The sequence below is a fragment of the Podarcis bocagei genome, assembly GCF_964188305.1.
Source record: "Podarcis bocagei genome assembly, chromosome: 4".
Taxonomy (NCBI): Eukaryota; Metazoa; Chordata; class Lepidosauria; order Squamata; family Lacertidae; genus Podarcis; species Podarcis bocagei.
In genome coordinates this window covers 29,130,220-29,148,890 of record NC_138128.1, presented here as the reverse complement: position 1 = coordinate 29,148,890, position 18,671 = coordinate 29,130,220, and the positions used below count along the sequence as shown (strand labels likewise).

At 42.9% G+C, this 18,671-nt stretch overlaps 1 protein-coding gene across 2 annotated transcripts in view; it reads right to left on the bottom strand.

The window, feature by feature from the left end:
- Nucleotides 1-18,371, bottom strand: part of PCOLCE2 (procollagen C-endopeptidase enhancer 2) — a 29,092-nt gene extending 10,721 nt beyond the window's left edge. Inside the window, exons 1-4 of one of the 2 annotated variants that reach the window (XM_081190499.1) lie at nucleotides 18,127-18,371; nucleotides 12,232-12,337; nucleotides 2,144-2,399; nucleotides 1,620-1,741 (exon numbers count right to left, since the gene is read on the bottom strand). In XM_081190499.1, the coding sequence (XP_081046625.1) occupies nucleotides 1,620-1,741; nucleotides 2,144-2,399; nucleotides 12,232-12,337; nucleotides 18,127-18,218 (576 nt within the window). In that variant the 5' untranslated portion in view covers nucleotides 18,219-18,371. The remainder of the gene's footprint in view (nucleotides 1-1,619; nucleotides 1,742-2,143; nucleotides 2,400-12,231; nucleotides 12,338-18,126) is intronic. The other variant, XM_081190500.1, reaches the window with a different exon arrangement.
- Nucleotides 18,372-18,671: the final 300 nt, after the last annotated feature.

Here is an 18,671-nt window from a genome sequence, read left to right as displayed (position 1 = left end):
TTCAGAAAGTAGATATGAAAAGCAGCCAACCTACCAAATATGCTTGAAGATAAAGGTATTCAATCACTAAGTGCCTCCTGCCATAATATAGTTATATGGAGCAGAAACCTAGGCAACGACAACAAAAAAGAGAGAAAGCAAAGATTGAGTAGCCTGCCATAGTGTGTAAAGGCACGTAGGTAGAACTAATATGGGGTGACCAACAAATGGATATGAAACAAGGCAAAGTGGTTTCAGTCCTAAGAAATGAAATGGTAGCATCCTTAAGATTAAGAAAACGATAGAATGAGCAAATAGATTAGGGAATTAAAACCTGAAAGTGCGAAAAGCAAAGGGAATTGAATGAGTGTGGCAATATTTAGACACCATGGAGTGTAGCAAGTGCCCCTACTTGGTTCTAGGTAGGCATGCAGAGAAAATACTGAGTCAATCATTTTGAACAGAAAATCCATAATGTTCTTAAACTGAAAATAAAGCATTTGTTATTCACTTTGGTGCTCAGAAATTGTTCATATACACTGCATTTAATGAGAAAATATATTTTATTTCTTGCTGTCTTTTAACCCAACAATCCTTCCTTTCCTACAAAATCTTATCTGAACTAGAGCAAGTCAATGGGAATAAATGTTCACAAAAAACTAGACGAAGGTACACTAGAACAATAAAGGAAACAGGTAAAGCAGGGGCAAATGAACAGTGAGAATATGATTTCTCTTGTCAGGTGCATAGGCAGAATTGATAACTTACCTAAAGAGAGAACAGTTTTCATAAGACGTAGAAATCTGAAAACAAAACCTAACTTTACCCTAGCTGTATTTTGTGTGTGTCTCAGTTACATGTTTGATGAAAGCAGGTCTTATTTACAAGGGCCACACAGCTGCACAACAAATGAAAAATTATCAACAGGATTAAAAGGCTAAATGTATTATCAGAATTTGAACTTGTTCCTATGCAGTGGGACTTGCAGTGCAACGTAACAGAAGAAGATAAATGCTCAGAACATCTCCCATGAAACTCACTGTGCTGCCGCAAATACCATTATTTCTCCTGCCACCTGGCAACTCAGCAATCAATATAATACCCAGCTGTTCAGCTCTGCTAATTGGTGAGCAGGGTTTTCTTCAAAGTAGCCATTTTCTGAGCCTAAATCAGAGTGGAAGTAGCCACTTTCTTCTGATTGCTCTACTACACTTCATGGGTAGGCAAGCTAAGGCCCGGGGGCCGGATCCCGCAGATGGTCTGGGAATCAGCATGTTTTTACATGAGTAGAATGTGTGCTTTTATTTAAAATGCATCTCTGAGTTATTTGTGGGGCACAGGAATTTGTTCATATTTTTTTCCCCAAAATATAGTCCAGCCTCCCACAAGGTCTGAGGGACAGTGGACTGGCCTCCTGCTGAAAAAGTTTTGCTGACCCCCGCTCTACTTCATAGGTGCTGTAGGTCTGGTTGTGACTGTGAGCTAAGATGGGGTTGAAAGTCGCTGACTGGAAGCATCTGGAGGAGGTGAATGCTAGAAATTCTTCAGGTGGAATAGAGCTAGAAGGAAAGATGGGAATCAGAGGGCTTTTGCAGATAGGAAAGATGAAAGCAGAGGCCATATGTGTGAAGATAGCTCACCTGATTCTTTGGAGCTACAATGTGCCATGAGCAGGAAACCCCAGCTGGGTAATCTCGATCAGGCCAATTAGGAGTTTTAAAGGAACCAGGCTTGTCTAGTCGTCCACCACAGTACTGGTCTCCTAAAAATACACAACATAATTCTAGGCCAAAAACCAGAGTTTCGTGCGGTGTTTGCCCAACTCTCATACAAAGCACATTATAATCCCAGCCTGCAAAATGTTAAATTTCGGTGAAACACTGAAATCATATCACACAATGCACTCCTTTCCATATTACTGGGGTGTTTTTTTTTACTTCAAATTTTATAGAGCAAATGCATTGTTTTATGTATTTCACCTTTTTAGATGGCTAGCAAATGGCTTCCAATTATAGATGAATCCCTTTGGCTTTACAAAGATTCCTTCGTAATGTAAGAAAATAATAAAATACTTTTTTTAATAACCCCCCCCCCGAAGATTCTTACATGAAAGTACAGAGCTCAGTGTATCTATCACCTTAAGCTTCAATAACTTGCAGAATACCTCTTTCATGTGGTTCTGCTGCAGAAAACTTTGCAACAAAGCCATTCCCAGCTGTATTGGCATCTGAAATCATTTGCACCAGCATCTTATTGCTGTTGGCCACAAGAGCACCAGGTTTCAACGTGCCACAGAACCTGCCAAGACGCTGCCCGTTTGCATGGCCGTTGTACACATCCACAAAGTCATATCGGCATAAGTTATCACTTTCCAAGTCCATGAATCTAAAGGAAAGAACCACGACTTTCCCTTCGGGAACCTGTAGAAAGAAAAGAAGCTAAAGATTAACAGTCTGCGGTTTGCATGTTGACCTTATGGTGTAACTTTTACTCTCTACATATATTTATATCTTACAAGGATAATATAAAGTCCTTCTCAAACCCCTTTTCTTCTCATATAACATCCCCCAAATGTTTCCCCTTCTGTTTACACAAATAAGACATTCTGCTCCTTTCCTCTTCCCTACCTTCCAAGTCTACAGAGCATTGCCAATTCACCTTCTCTAGTGTGCACTTTGAACAGCATTGTTTGCTTGCATTCCTCCATTGCCCTTGAAAGACTGATTGTGTGGGTTGAAAGATTTCACCATGTTTCTGTTGGTTTCTGCTTTCCTTCACTGTGCAGCGAAAGGGCTTGTCACGAGACAGGTGTTTACATTCCACAGTCTGTACTGTTGGAGTTTCTCACGGGAAAGGGAGGCTGGATGTGACGTACACTGGTTTCCTGTTTTTCACTGTGTGATTCTCTCCGAGCTGTCGAGGAGAGAGGATGCATTTTCTGCTCCGGCAGAGGCAAGATGTCTTTCTGTAATATACCAGCTTTGAACTGTAAATAAAGCAATATAGAGTATGCAGCACGTACTCCTCATCCTTCCGCTGGGCACGGGACTCTGCTTTAAACCAACACGTGGTTATGGGCTCCAGAAGTCGAATCGGAGTGCCGGCAAAGGATCGGAATGCAGAGGGACAGATCGGATCGGAATCTGCTCTGCGCGTAAAAGTGATTGATGAGGTATGTGCTACTGCTCCGGGCAGCCTGCCAGCTTCTAGTTAATGGCTTTATGGCTGGACTTTGAACTTTTAAAGCCGTTTTGCCGGGAATAGGCAAAAGGCTCCCAGGCTCAAGTTACTATGCTGGGGAAATCGAAAGTAACTTTTAAAAGCGCTTTTGGAATAAAGCAGCTGCAGCAGTGACGCAGCAAGATTTAAAGCAGCATATATGACGCTGAAGGCTAATGCCAGAGTCATGATGGCCCTTCAGGATGCTTGTGGGATTCCTAAGCTCAACAAGAAGAATTATGCAGACTGGGTTCTGTATGCAGAGGCAATTCTGCGGAAAGAGGGTTTGTTTGAGGTGATTACAGAAACCCCCCCAGTTCCAGTTACAGATGCATGGGAAGCTAAGGATTCCAAAGCAAGGGGAACTCTTACATTGATAGTATCCCCAGAAGAGCTCTGTCTATTGCGTGATAAGACCTCAGCCAGAGAAATTTGGGACGCTTTGAGAGAGGCTCACTTAAGGACAGAAGCTGGATCTACTATGTTTTACTTTAACAAGCTGCATAATATGGCTCTTGCTGAAGGTGGAGATGTGCGTTTACATCTGATGGAGATGCAAAATCTGAGACATGAGCTGCAACAGAGAGGACTCAACTTTCCAGAGGCTGTGTATTCTTTCATGATACTACAATCTTTGGGTTCAGGTTGGGAGTCTGTTGCAACCCAGATTGCTGTGCAACCAACCGCTCAGCTGACAGTGGACTTTGTAACTGCCGTGATATTAAATGAAGCGGATCGCCGGGGTGCTAGCTGCATGGGCAAGGGGGAGTCTTCACAGACGTCATCCCTTAGTGCAGTGGAACCACCAGATGGCGCCAAAGCTTTGAAGGCAGTGAAATGCTACTCTTGTGGACGTCTAGGCCATATGAAGAGGGCATGCAGATATCCCAAGGCCAAGACAGAGCAGCGCAGCGAAAGCTCATCGCGTGGAAAAGGCCGAGGCAAAGGCAAAGGTCCGGTGTCAAGGACAACGCAGCACAAGGCTATGGTTTGACGCTTCACTCCAAAGGTTGCAGAGGTCCAGAAGACGTCTAGATCTTTCTTCGTTGTTGATTCAGCGGCAACCCACCACATGTGCAACGATAAGAGACTGTTTGTGTCTTTTACACCGCAGGAAGGTGCGATTCACCAGGTGGATGACCACACTATTCCGAGTAAAGGCTACGGAACTGTTGTTCTTCACAGTTTGGACTTATCGATACAGAATGTGCTTTACGTGCCAGACGCCAAACATAATCTGCTCAGCGTTGGACAGCTGAATGAGCGGAACATTGACGTGTCCTTCAAGAACAAGAAGTGCATCATCACAAAGAAAAATGATTATGTATTGCATGCTGAATATGTTGATCGTTTGTTTGTTTTGTATTATGATGATGTTGAAAAGGATGACACTTGTTGCATTGCAGGTTCTAACAAAAGTTTGCATGCAGAATGTATTCATGATTTTCACAGAAAATTTGGTCATTTGCATTTTGAGGCAGTATCTAAAATGCCTGCCTTGGTTGAAGGTATGACTATTAAACCCTGCAGGTACCACATGAAGTGCAAAGCATGCGCAGCAAACAAGGTGAAAATGGCTGCGAAAGGTAAGGTGTCTAGTAGGCAAGCTACGGAACCATACCAGGTTGTTCATGCTGATTTGGTTGGACCACTAGCGCCCTCTTTGGGTGGAAATAGGTACTTCATGGTTATCATTGATGCATTTTCTAGATATATTTTTGTGTACAATCTCAAGCAGAAATCAGAGGCTTTTCCTAGGTTCAAGGAATTCTGTGCTTGGTTGGAAAATGTGCATGGTAAGAAAATAAAGACTCTTTTCAGTGATCGCGGGGGAGAATTCACTTCTCAGCAGTTTGAAGCTTTTCTGACTGAGAAAGGAATTCAACACGATTTGTCTAGTCCTCGCTCGCCATGGCAGAATGGACTTGCGGAACGGGCAAATCAGACATTGCTTCAAGGGTTAAAAACCTTGCTGCATGATGCCAATCTTCCAGAGAGTTATTGGGCCGAATCTCTCTCGTGTTTTGTTTACAGTTACAATCGCAGGTTATCTTCAGCGATTGGTTGTACCCCCTATGAGAAGATGTTTGGCAAGAAGCCATACATCAAACACATGAAAATTTTTGGTTCGGACATGTGGGTTCACTCACCACAAAACTCCAAGTTAGACAAGCGTGGATTGCATGGTATCTTTCTAGGTTATCAGAAAGGATCTTACAGAATAATGATGACTGACTCTAAGACAATTAAGCTCACGAGAAGTGTTGAGTACAATGCAAAGTGGGGGGAGAATGTGGGAATTTTCCAATGTTATCCTGATGACGGTGATGAGACTGAGGATAGTCAAAAGCGACCACAACAACCCACACCCACTGATGAAGGTTCTGAGTCTGAATCTGAAACTGAATCGGGTGATTCAGAGGATTTCAAGAGTGCGAAAGCCTCTATGCGACCCTCTGAAAGCTCTGATCAAGAATTGGAGGAACCATTGTTCACAATAGGTCGTTTTTCTCCTAAGAAGGAAGAGGAGAGTGTTGAAGACTTAAGGCTAATTCGTAGGTCACAGAGAGCCACAAAAGGCAAACCTCCAAAGAGATTTGCTGATGAGTTTGCTACGATAGCAGTAACAGCTGTTAAAAGCTCCAAGAAGGTATTTGAACCTTCAAGTTTCCAAGAAATCCAGGGTTTGGATTCAAAGGAAGCTGAGCCATGGTTAAATGCCATGAAGGCTGAGCTTGATTCCTTAGAAAGGAACAAAACATGGGAACTAGTTCCAGTAGTTCCAGGAATGAAACTGCTTGGAAGCAAATGGGTCTTCAAAGCGAAGACAGATCAAAATGGCAAGATAGTCAGACACAAAGCCAGATTGGTAGCCAGAGGTTTTGCACAGGTACCAGGTGAAGACTATCACGAGACCTACTCACCCACAGTGAGATATGAGAGCATTAGGCTTATGCTCAAGCTAGCTGCAGAGGAAAATCTACACATTAGTCACCATGATATTAATACAGCTTTTCTGTACGGATCTCTGGATGAATCACTTTATATGCTTCCACCTGATGGCGTACAGGTAAAACAGGGATTTGTTTGTGCTCTGAAGAAATCCCTTTATGGTCTCAAACAAAGTGCACGGTGTTGGCACACAAAACTCACTGAAGTATTGTTTTCTCTAGGTTTTCAGCAAGGGAAAGCTGATCCATGTGTATTTGTCAAAGAGGAGGGGCAAAAGAAACTGTACTGTTTGTTTTATGTTGATGATTTATTATTCTTTTGGAAAGATGTCGCAATGTACAATAACGCCCTAGCTCAACTGAAAGAGCACTTTGACATGAAAGATCTTGGTGAGGTAAACAACTACCTATCTCTGGAAATAGAGAAAGATCAAGATGGTAACATTCTAGTACACCAGTCACGGAAAATTGCTGATGTGTTAAGCAAACTAAACCTGATGGATGCTAACCCTGTAGACACACCGATGACAACAGGTTATCAGGTAGATGACACTGAAGAAGCATTTTCTGACACTACACTGTACAGAAGTGTGCTAGGCAAGCTAAACTTCATTGCCAGATGTTCAAGACCAGACATTGCTGTTAGCTGTAATTTGCTAAGCAGACAAGTCAACAATCCTAGTGTCAAGGATTGGAAAGCTCTGAAACGCATAGCGCGGTATTTGAAAGGCACTATGCATTACAGACTGAGACTTAACAATCAGAAGTCTGGTGGTCTTGAGATATTTGCAGATGCAAATTTTGGAAGTGACACTACAGACAGGAAAAGTACGTCTGGAGTTTGCTACATGTACAATCAGGGTCTGTTTGATTGGTCATGCAAGAAGCAAACAACAGTTAGCTTAAGTACTTGTGAAGCTGAACTGAATGCACTGTCTTATTCACTTCAGGATTGTGAATGGTTAATACAATTGTGCAAAGATATGAAAATTCCTGTCAAATGTCCAATCCAGGTTTACCAGGACAACAAAGCATGTTTGGCTTTGCTGAAGTCTGAAGGTTGTAAGCAAAGCACGAAGCACTTGCAATTAAAGTTGCAGCATGCTAGGGAATGTATTCAGAAGGGACTCGTAACGGTGTCCTATATGCCAGGTAATGAAATTCCTGCTGATGTATTGTCTAAGATCGTATCAAGGGATCAACACTGTACCTATGTGCAGAAGTTGGGTTTGTACTGATATTGTACGAACACGCTGCCCAGTGATGTTCACAGAAAGGGGGAGGATGTTGGTTTCTGCTTTCCTTCACTGTGCAGCGAAAGGGCTTGTCACGAGACAGGTGTTTACATTCCACAGTCTGTACTGTTGGAGTTTCTCACGGGAAAGGGAGGCTGGATGTGACGTACACTGGTTTCCTGTTTTTCACTGTGTGATTCTCTCCGAGCTGTTGAGGAGAGAGGATGCATTTTCTGCTCCGGCAGAGGCAAGATGTCTTTCTGTAATATACCAGCTTTGAACTGTAAATAAAGCAATATAGAGTATGCAGCACGTACTCCTCATCCTTCCGCTGGGCACGGGACTCTGCTTTCAACCAACAGTTTCTGCATAAGTCTTGTGTCTTTGCATGGCTCTGTAGGTATGATAGAGATATGCAAGCACCCATGCTTTACTGTTAAATACATGGAGATTCCATCCAAGTTAGGTGCTCTATGGTTCAGTATTTACTGAATGTAAAGATGCATAATTGTTTGTGAATGATCCCTGCTTAGTGGGGGGGAAATCACAGCAGCCACGGGGACCCACAAGATAAAGCAATTGCTAATACCTTTGTGCTTCCTTCAAGAGAATAAATCATGCTCAACTATTACCTCTTATCTGGACTACCTATGTCCACAGCATTGACTGTGTTAATCTGCTAACTGGGGGTGATTTTGTGTTTCCTAAGTATTTTCAAATAGAGCTGTAGTAAAAGCAAAAGGCTCATGTGTGAAACTGCATGACTGAAATTAAGGAACCTAATGAGTTATTAAACTTCACAGCTGCAACAGAAATAGTAATAAAGCGTTTCCTAAGGAAACCATAAATGTTGTCTTAGAACTCTGAAAGCTGCTATCACAATACTATAAATATTAAGTATTCTTTTTTTTTTTATGCACAAATCTAAAATGATATGCTGATGAGTGGATGCAGCAGGAAGGCCCCTGCCAAAAAGTTTCAAAAGACATCTGTAGAGCTGATGCAATCCTTTAGATTACATGCATTTATAAAGCACTACCCATTGGCTCCTGTATTCAGCAGCCATGTGAGATGGTAAGGGAAGGTCCACCACCCAGACTGGATGAGGCATCTGTTGTAACCATGACCCCTTGGCTTCACCACAGTCAGACAGCTGAGGTTTGAGTCATGGGACAATTGTAGCAAGGTAGCCAGACCAATTCTTTTGGGCAAAGTTGACTAGATAGATGTCCTCCCCACAACCCCACATACGCACTGATCCCATTTGATTATTTAACAAATGTAGTTTTTTGCCAACCTTTCTTGCCAGCCACAGAAGAAGCATATAAAACAGCTGCAGTTTCTCTTTCTCTCTCCCCCACCCTTTCTCTAGGGAACAAATGAACACATTCCTCCCTTTCCAGGGAAAAGAAGGCTATTTTCCCAACCAAAGCTTCCCAGATTCCCTGACTGTTGTGCATACATAGTTCCTCTCCCCGCTTTATATTCTTGCTCCCTGGTAGTGCACCCACCAGTGTACAGCTGCTGCACAGCTGGAAATTGTGGTGCAGCATGATCCTTTGACCGCTGCTTTTGCTCACCCAAGGTGCTGACAACTACCTTCAATGACTAGAAGAGGCTTCTGGGTGGAGGGAAGAGTATAAAGAACCAAAGAATGGAAGAGAGCACACATTCAGAGAGTACAAAATTGTGAGAGTGAATTCAAAATCTTAAGCTGCTGGGGTTTTTTTTAAGAACTTTTATTTTTAGATCTCTTAGGTTCACGATAAGGGAAACATGTTTTGAGTGAAGCCAATTTGAAAACATGTTTTGAGTGAAGCATGTTTTGAGTGAAGCCAATTTGAAAACAAATGTATGCATTATACTATGAGGCTTCTAAAAATAAGGTGTTAACCTAAGAATTGTGATAGGTATTGCAGGGATTGGTGGGGTGGGTGGCAGTGGAGGTTCGCATGAACAAATTGGATGTGTAGAGGTCAAAGCACACACTACTAACTTGAGAAAACCTTTTGAGCTATCTCAAACTTTGCTTCCAGTGAATCCCACGGAATGGAAGGGAAATCAAAGGTCATGGTTATGACTTAATAAAACCATAAAAGAGATGGAGGGGAAGTGAAAGCTCTCTATTTCCAACATGCAGCCCCATTCTCTACCCCACACTGCTTGACTTTTAAAGAAACCTTTATATGTATAAGTGTATATAAACATTTCCCAAGTCTGAAATGTTTTGCAGAAAGCCAGATGCTGTAACTTTTTTATGAATGGGCAACTTGCAAGTGCAGATATTGGCTTGGTTCCAAAAACACTATTACTGAATACGCACAAGGATTTGTTTTTGTGAGTGGGGTACAGCAATGCAGTTTTTCTGGTGATAAATTTCACACAAAAATATTTATTTCTAGTGCTGTCTCAGCAGGAAAAGAAAAAAAATCTATCTATGTGAGCAAACCTCACCCAATGATCACCCAACTAATCTTTTTTTCGGGTGTTGAATTCAGCTAGTCAGGGTCTGATTCTGCTCCCATTTGAGTCATAATGGGGATAATGTCTCAGTTCAATGGGTTAATTTAATGACTTTCATGTTCTGTCTGTGTTCTTGACAGTAATGACTAATTTGCTTCTAATCTGCCCATGCTCTGATGTCTGGAGTACAGGCAGAGAAATGCCAGTCAGCTTAATATCTTGTTACGCATATATGTCAACTCTCTTCTTTTACAGGCAACAAAACATCTCTTGCTGCTCATTCACATTTATGAAGTAACTGATTCCTACTCCCAGTTCCTAATCTGCAGCTCCAACTGCATTCACAACTGTAAGTGAACAGATGACAGAATCACAGCACTGTCTCTAGATTACTGTTGGTAGCTGCTTTTCCCCACACCTTGTTAAGGAGTTCAATGGGCTGTGAGTTTTTCTGGCAACAGAGCTAAAGTTTAACGCTGCTTATTATGACACCACAATAAAGTTGGTTCAATGCTAACTCTGCTGGATGCCACTGTATGAAACTCTGCTATGGTGCCCCAACAATAACTGTTAAGCTATAGGGTGTTAAGGTTAAAAACTTTATTGGGGAAGGAAATATTTTTCTATTCTCATCTACAGCCCCATCTATTTTAGGGGCAGGCAGCACCATGCCACTTTAAATAGTCATGGTTTCTCCCTAAGAATCCTGGGAAATATAGTTTGTTAAAGCTGCCGAGCGTAGTTAGAAGACCCCGCTCCCCTCAGAGAACTACAATTCTCAGAGTTACCTAGGTAAAGGGGTTACTGTTAAACCGCTCTGGGAATGGTAGCTCTCAGAGTGGAACAGGGGTCTCCTAATACCTCTCAGCCCCCTTAACAAAATCTACCCGGACCCTAAGATCATCTTCTGAGGCCCTCCTTCATGTGCCTCCTCCTTGAGAGGTCCAGAGGGTGGCAACACAAGAACGGGCCTTCTCTGCAGTGGCTCCCCATCTGTGGAATGTTCTCCCCAGGGAAGTTTGCCTGGCGCCTTCATTATACACCTTTAGGTGTTAAGCAAAAACATTCCTTTTAACCAGGCATTTGTTTGATCTGATTTACATCCTATGCCCTTTTAAAATGTGTTTTTTTTTGTGGGAGAGGGGAGCTATTGGGTTGTTGTTTTTATTTTTATTATGTATTTTGTGCTTCTATATCTTGATTTTATTCTGTGAACTGCCCTGCGACCCCCGGGTATAGGGTGGTATATAAATTCAATAAATAATAATAATAATAATATATCAGTAAATACACGTATCCATATAATTGCAGAGAAACCATCATCCTTTGCTTTGTGGTATATGGCCACAGATCAACAACAAACCCATTAATATGTACTGTATTTCATAAATGCAAATCCTACCATTTGTTTGTATTTAAAAGGTTATTTTCCCCACTTGGAAGATGCTTCATTCCTTATTCCTCCCATAAAAGAACATTATAAGAAAAATGAACCGAATACCTCCAGTTAATTGGGAACATTTTTCACAACAGGTTTCTTGTCACCAACCTTTTAATGGACTTCAGCTACTGAACATATTAAATTATCTACGTAAAAGACTTATGACAGACTCGAATGCTATTTTTATGTCATGTTCCTATATATTGTATGTACTGAGTGTTCTTAGATTACTCATCTTAAATCACTGAGGACCGTCAAGGAGAGGGATTGTGTTAAAACCACTGGTATGTGATGCTTTGTGCTCTATAAATTACTCTATGAGAGATGGTAAGAGTAACAGCTGTAGTAGCACTACAACTCATAGGCTGTGTCATGTCTACAATCCAATGTGCTGAATGACCAACTTCTAAAATTAGAAAAAGATAATAGCCAGCTTTTTTACTGTAATGTAATATATTCTCATTCAACTTTGTGAGTAAATCAGTCTCATAAGATTTTCAAAAAAACACTACTAAATCGCTGCTTGCCTACTGCTCTGCAGCAACTATTGGGTTTTGCCTGTCTCCGTTCTTTTGAGACAAAAATGGGATATAAGGAGTGGAGTAAAGTTGTATAGAGCCTGATTCCCCTCCGATTTATCTTACAATCCCTGTATTGGGTGAATTTATTGATTTTCTAGCCTTCCTTTACCACTTGTAAAACATAAACAGAAGGAGACAAATGACTCCTTCTAGAACTGTTAAATTAGATAGCTTGATCTTGGTTGACCTTAACTACATTAAATGACGAAACCAGATTGTGTCTAGGTTCAAAGGTCTTAAAATTTAAGTGTCAATGTTGCATGTGAGAACTGCAGATTTGAATGCATACTGCATACTTCATAACAAGAGAAGGACTGCATGTTATTCTTTTCAATGTGTTTTGTGACAGTGAAAGTTCTTACTGTGATTTTCCAAGTACATTTGCTGTTTGGAGGGTAGATTCCTGGAAATCCTTCACTGCCAATAAATCCCGATGCTCCGCTTAGAATTCCACCACATTTAAAAGACCTGGAAAACAAAGAAAAGCTTTACTTCTGAGACAGTATTGTAAAGGCGGAGTAGAATGGCTGTTATCTAATATGTACTGCTGACACCATTCCTAGAGCATCCGTGTAAAGGAATTAAACTATTTAAAATGTAACACAATACAGCTGCCTAAAATAACTGGCATCTATAGAGTGCAATTCATTACTGATAGGTAATGAAGTCTATGCCATGGGGGTATGTGTGGAGGAACAGAATGATTGTTCTACATAGGGAGATGCCAAATAGCTGAATTCCAAGGAAAACTTAACTAACACCCATCTCTATCTTGCTCTTTCATGCACACCACTGCCAAGGTAGTCAGCAGAACTACAGGATGTTTATCAGTTGTCTAGTAGCACTTTGCAGTTGTCTCTGGTGGTAATTTGATGTGTGTATACAGCAGTCCCGTCCCCCCCGCAAAGTATTAAAAATGCTTTACATGCATTAGCTGTGTTCAGACATAGTGCTAGACTATAGTTTAGTAGGAGAATGAGCCTAGCTCCACTCAAGGCTCTCACACTCCCTGTTTTCCCCTCTCCTCCTCTGGTATGGCCTCAAGGAGAGGAGACTGGAAGCTCCCACTTCTGTTTTAGATTAGCTATGGTTAAATTGCTTTGTGAAGAGTAGGTAAAGGTAAAGGGACCCCTGACCATTAGGTCCAGTCATGACTGACTCTGGGGTTGCGACGCTCATCTCGCTTTATTGGCCGAGGGAGCCGGCGTACAGCTTCCGGGTCATGTGGCCAGCATGGCGAAGCTGCTTCTGGCGAACCAGAGCAGCGCATGGAAACGCCGTTTACCTTCCCGCCCGGTCCCTATCTATCTACTTACACTTTGACGTGCTTTCGAACTGCTAGGTTGGCAGGAGCAGGGATCAAGCAATGGGAGCTCACCCCGTCGTGGGGATTCGAACCGCCGACCTTCTGATCGGCAAGTCCTAGGCTCTGTGGTTTAACCCACAGTGCCACCCGCGTCACTTTGTGAAGAGTAGCATACTGTTAATATTAATCACGAATTAAATGTGTATGGATAATATATAGCGAGATGAGCGCCGCAACCCCCGAGTCGTCCACGACTGGACCTAACGGTCAGGGGTCCCATTACCTTTAGGGACAACCAGAAAAGGTCTAACATAGAAGGGAGATAAATAGTGGAGAACTATTTAAAGTAGCCACAGTGAATAATAATGAAACTGGATATTTACGGAAGGTTATAAGATCTGATTCTTGTATAATGAGAAACTGATATATTGGGAATTCAGGACTTAGGTAGGAGAGAGCAAGGGAAATATCTTATAATTGCAGCACTCAATGTGTTTAGGTAATGTGGAACGATGGATAACTGCCCCTGCAGTAGTACTGAGGGGGAAAGATCATTATCCTATGTATTAGAATGAAGAGATGGTACAGACACGACTTAGTAAGATTATCAGGCAGGCAAATGAGACCAAAGTCTTCAAGCAGTAAACAAAAGGCAAAAACCCAACAGACCTCATGGCTGGGTGGAGTAGCAAAAGCAAGGTCACTGGACAAGACTTACCCGTTGACTCATCTCCATCTAGACTAACTTGGAATAGGAGATGGCACAAAAGTGACTGAAAAAATTGAATAATGCCAAATGAAGGAATAACCTAGATTCAGCAATGGACTGACTTCATACTTGCATGGCCTACTTTTCTTTTTTACCAGAAGCCTTGTGGTTCACCTACGTTTTTGAAATTTACAAACCAAGGCTATATACTCAGAATGACTGAACAATTAAGGCATAACTAGCAAGCAGCAATTTAGTAGTAAATAGGTTTTTGAAAATCTTATGAGACTGGTTTACTCACAAAGTTGAATGAGAATATATTACATTTTGAAAAACCAGAGCGGTTTAACAGTAACCCTTTTACCTAGCTCACCCCATCGTGGGGATTCGAACTGCCGACCTTCTGATCGGCAAGCCCTAGACTCTGTGGTTTAGACCACAGCGCCACCCGCGTCCCATCCTACAGATATTACAGGCTTTAAAAAGACAGAAGTTTAGATTCATTCCTATATCACTAGGCTGACCCCAGAATATAACTTACTGGAGCCTCTTTTTGTGTTTCTCGGGCCATGAGGGAATGGACTCATGAGGAATAGGATGCAGAGGACAGACACTTGAAAATTAAATCGTCTACTCAGTCCAGGATTTACATTTACCGTACAGATGGATTTAAAGAAAAAGCATTTGGAGTCTCATGTGTCAAAGGGTGTATCCCTAAGTCTCTGATAAATACTGTAATTTTAGAAGGGCGGACAGTAGTTCTGAGGCCGCTTCTAGGGCTTCCCTATCCTTGTGCAAGATTCAGATAGGTCACTGAACTACTAAGGTGGCAAATTTAATAAAATTTAGCTCTGATGCTCCCCAGAAGTGTTTTTGCACTGGATAGTTCATGAATTCTCGGCCTACTGTTTAAAGCAGAAACAAAGACCAATAAATATGGTGTGGTGCAGGGGACTTCCACTCTAGCATCTCTGCTTTGGGCAACATCTACCATCCAAACAGAAGAGGAGCTGGGCAGACAGAGTTTAAGGCTCCATGTAACTTGTGGAGATAAGCAGATGAATTGAGCATTCCTTGAAAAAGGCTCATGTGAAGGTGCACTGATTTGATTCTCAGTGGGTTTACTCATCAGCTTGAATATAAAGACTCATGGACCTTCAGAAGCAGTATTATATCACCAGTTCAATTGTTGCCTGTCATTATCTTGCAGAAAAGCAATTTGGATAATAATAGGCTGGGCAATCACTGTCTCACCCTAATAGCAAACTCAGGTAGCGAGTGCCAACAGGATTGGAGCCAAAATGCAGGCTCTGGGAGGTAGAAACCCTAAGCTCTGCAGATATACGATAATATTTTAAGAGGAACAACCCCTGCCTCCTCTGCCAACTAAGGAATGAGTATGTTTAGTAGCTATGTAACGTTGAGTGCAGTTGGAAAAGGGAAAATGCAGAGAGGAATGAGAGTGGGGGGAATTGAATGAAGTATCCTTTGAAAGGACATAGCTGGCTGGGACCCCAAACAGGAACATCCCTGTGATATACTGCAACGCCCTGTGGCAAGTTCCACTTGTCACTTTTAGAAATCTATTCCCCAAACTGCAGCACTCTGTATAAAATAAATAAATCCTGTACTATCATAACACTTTGGATTCTGCACACAGAAGGACATGAGTTGTCTCCTGCTATTACTTCCATCTGCTATACAGATGGAAAGGGGGATCAGGAAAGGATCAGGCCATGTTGAAGGATTCTGCAGGGATTGCGTGCAGTCCACGAAAGCATCCCATTCCTGACAAAAAGGCTTCAAGTTGCTGCATTGTAATAAAAGAACCACACTTGGGAGTTCTGCAGATTCTAGACGGGAGTCCTTCAAATAATCATTGACACAAGTTAGATCACTTCAACCATGGTGTTTTGCCTTACAATGGTGTAAGAAAATGACAACACACCATCATGTTTGTAGATAGCATCACTCACTCTAACAGCAAACTCAGGTGGCTTTGACAGAATTGTAGCTAAAACTGGATACCAGAAACAAGAGGGAGATCTCAGCATCACTGGGGGAACCTCCAGGGTTTGCAGATGCTCAAATAATAGTTTCAAAAGCAAAGCTGCCCTTCAAGCACACTCAATGCAAACTTCAGAATGCTGAATGTCAGTTGAAAAAAGAAAAATAGAAAACTGGGGCATAGGATAGAACACAGTATGCATCCTACAGGAGGACGTGGCTACCTAGAACTGTGAAAAACAAGAGCCTTCCTATTAGGGTGGGAGACGCTGCAACATTTTGTTGCATGCCCCATTTGCACATGTCTGTTTTACACTCTCTCTGTGTGTGTTTGTGTGTGTGTGTGTGAGGAACAGATTGACAGCTTTGGCTGCCAAATGTATTGTGCAGCAAAACAGATTTGTCTGTAATCTTCACAAATGCACAGGTTTTCATTACAGCTGTGAAGGAAAAAGGTCAGATGAAGAGACCTGTAAACTCATTATTTAATTAACGAGTTGGCCTTTGGCTAATTAAACAATCTATGCCCTTTTAAATCATGTCTGTGTATGTGTGTCTAAGGACGTCATATCACTATAATAAAGAAAATAAATAATTTTCCTTTTGCTTAGACCAACATATATATATGGCATATGTAAAACTCCTTACTCCCTATATTTTGCAGTGGCTATCAGTGTGCTGTATATGTTTAAAACAGAACACTGCATCCTTAAACATGTGGCTGGCATGCTCTGGAGAGCTGTGGCTGTTCATAGCGGTATCCCGTCCACTGTGTGTCTCAGGTCTTTGCAGACTTGTGTTTTTTCAAATCCCATTCAGACATCACCATATTTACTGGGTGACACTGTGGTGAACAAAGTAGCAAACCTGGATACCATCTAAGTGTAAATCACCTCTAATTCTATGGAAAGAACAGTGGGGCTCTTCTTCAGAAGTTGGTTACTAGTTCCCAGTTCCTTATTTGCACAAAACTTTGAAACATAGCTCAGTCAGAAAACTTGAAAGAAGAACTAAAGCTTATATATCCCTGAGCTCCCCCCAAAAAACGGCTTTGGTACACAGCAAAGACCAGAGACAGCCCCTACTAGTCCGCTGTAATTTTCTCCTCTCAAAACAGTCCTGTTTGTGAATACTTATAAACGCATGATGATCTCAGAGGACAATAGCCAATAAGGCTGTGCTTAAAATAAGAGGTGCTGTGGTTCCTAGAATCACAGAACTGTAGAGCTGGAAAGGAATTCCAGGGTCATCTCCAACCTCTGCCTTGCAAGAATCTCAACAGACTGCATAGAAACCATGCCTTTTTCATTCGCCTTACTCCCCCTAAGGTATGCATAGGAGGGGCAGTTGGGGTTACTTGGAAATGCATACCCTCCAACATTTCTCCGTTGAAAATAGGGACGCCCCATTCCATAATAATTTTACTATTTATACCCCACATTTCTTACTGGGTTGCCCCAACCACTCTGGGCAGCTTCCAACAAATATAAAAACATAATAAAGCATTAAACATTAAAAGACAACCCCTTCCCTATATAGGATTGTCTTCCAACGGCTAGGGGGTCGGGCAACTCCATACCCTCCAACATTTATCCAATGAAAATAGCGACATCCTAAGGAAAAGCGGGAAATTTCAGGATCAAATCAGAAATAGGGACGGCTTCTCTAAATTAGGGACGTCCCTGGAAAATAGGGACACTCGGAGGGTCTGGAAATGCAATCTGCACATGCTCAGAAGCACTCCTTTTTGGTCACTTCCTAGCGTTCCTGACTCTGATGCAAACCAACAAACCCCGGGCGTTCACAAGAGGCCGAGGCAGCGAGACCTCCCATGCTTTGAAAACACACACAGAGAGAGCGCAAAGCCTGACTTTTGCTCTTGCACGGGGCTGGGCAACACGGCAAGAGACCCTCCCCGTCGGCGCAGCACATTTCAAGAAGAACGAACATCAGGAAAGAGCGGGCAAATGAATAAACCTGTGACAATTTAACCGCCCGGAAAACTCTGCACGCCTCGCGAGGCCAGTCAGACGCGCGCAGTTACTGGGTGGGCTCGTACGTGGGGATGGATACCGCGCGCGTCGCGTGCTCGCAAGGCGGCGCCGCGGCGCCAAGAGGAGCAACCAAGCAAGAGGAGGAAGCGGGCAGGCGGCGGGAGATCCTCTGCCCGTCGGGGGGCTCTTTGCTCGCTGGCTCTCCCGCGCGCGCGCGCGCGCCTGCATCGACGGGCTTTACCTGGGTCTTTGCGCCTGCCGGTTGGTGGCGGGCTGCGCGGCCGCGAGCAGCAGGAGTCCCAGGGCCAGGGAGCACGAGGCGGCTGCTTTCATGGTGTCCTGCTCGCAGTCGGGGCCGCCGCGTCAGCTCCTGGGCAACGGCGGCGTGGTTGGGGATTGGTTCGGGGGCATGCACTTTTATAAAGCGGCTCGCTGAGGCAGGAGACGGCGCTGCCCCTGGAGGAGTTCCCTCGCCGTGAATATCCCATTTGTTCCTTAAGGCGAGGGGAGGAGAGAATAGCCGCCCCCTTCGGCCTCCTCCCCTTTATGGTGGAGAGAGAGAGAGAGAGCTCTTGAGGGGGAATGCTTCACAGTTAAGAAATAAAGAGCTCTCTCTCACACCGGAATTTTACGGTGAGCGGAGGCAGGTCCATTTCAAAGGCAATGACCTAGATTTCTTCCCTTCTCCTCCTCCTCTCAGGAGGTGGTTCCTCACAAAAGTTTAGATACACACGCAACGTGTATTTAGCGTGTGGAAAACGCTTGCCATTCGATAGCGTGGAAGGT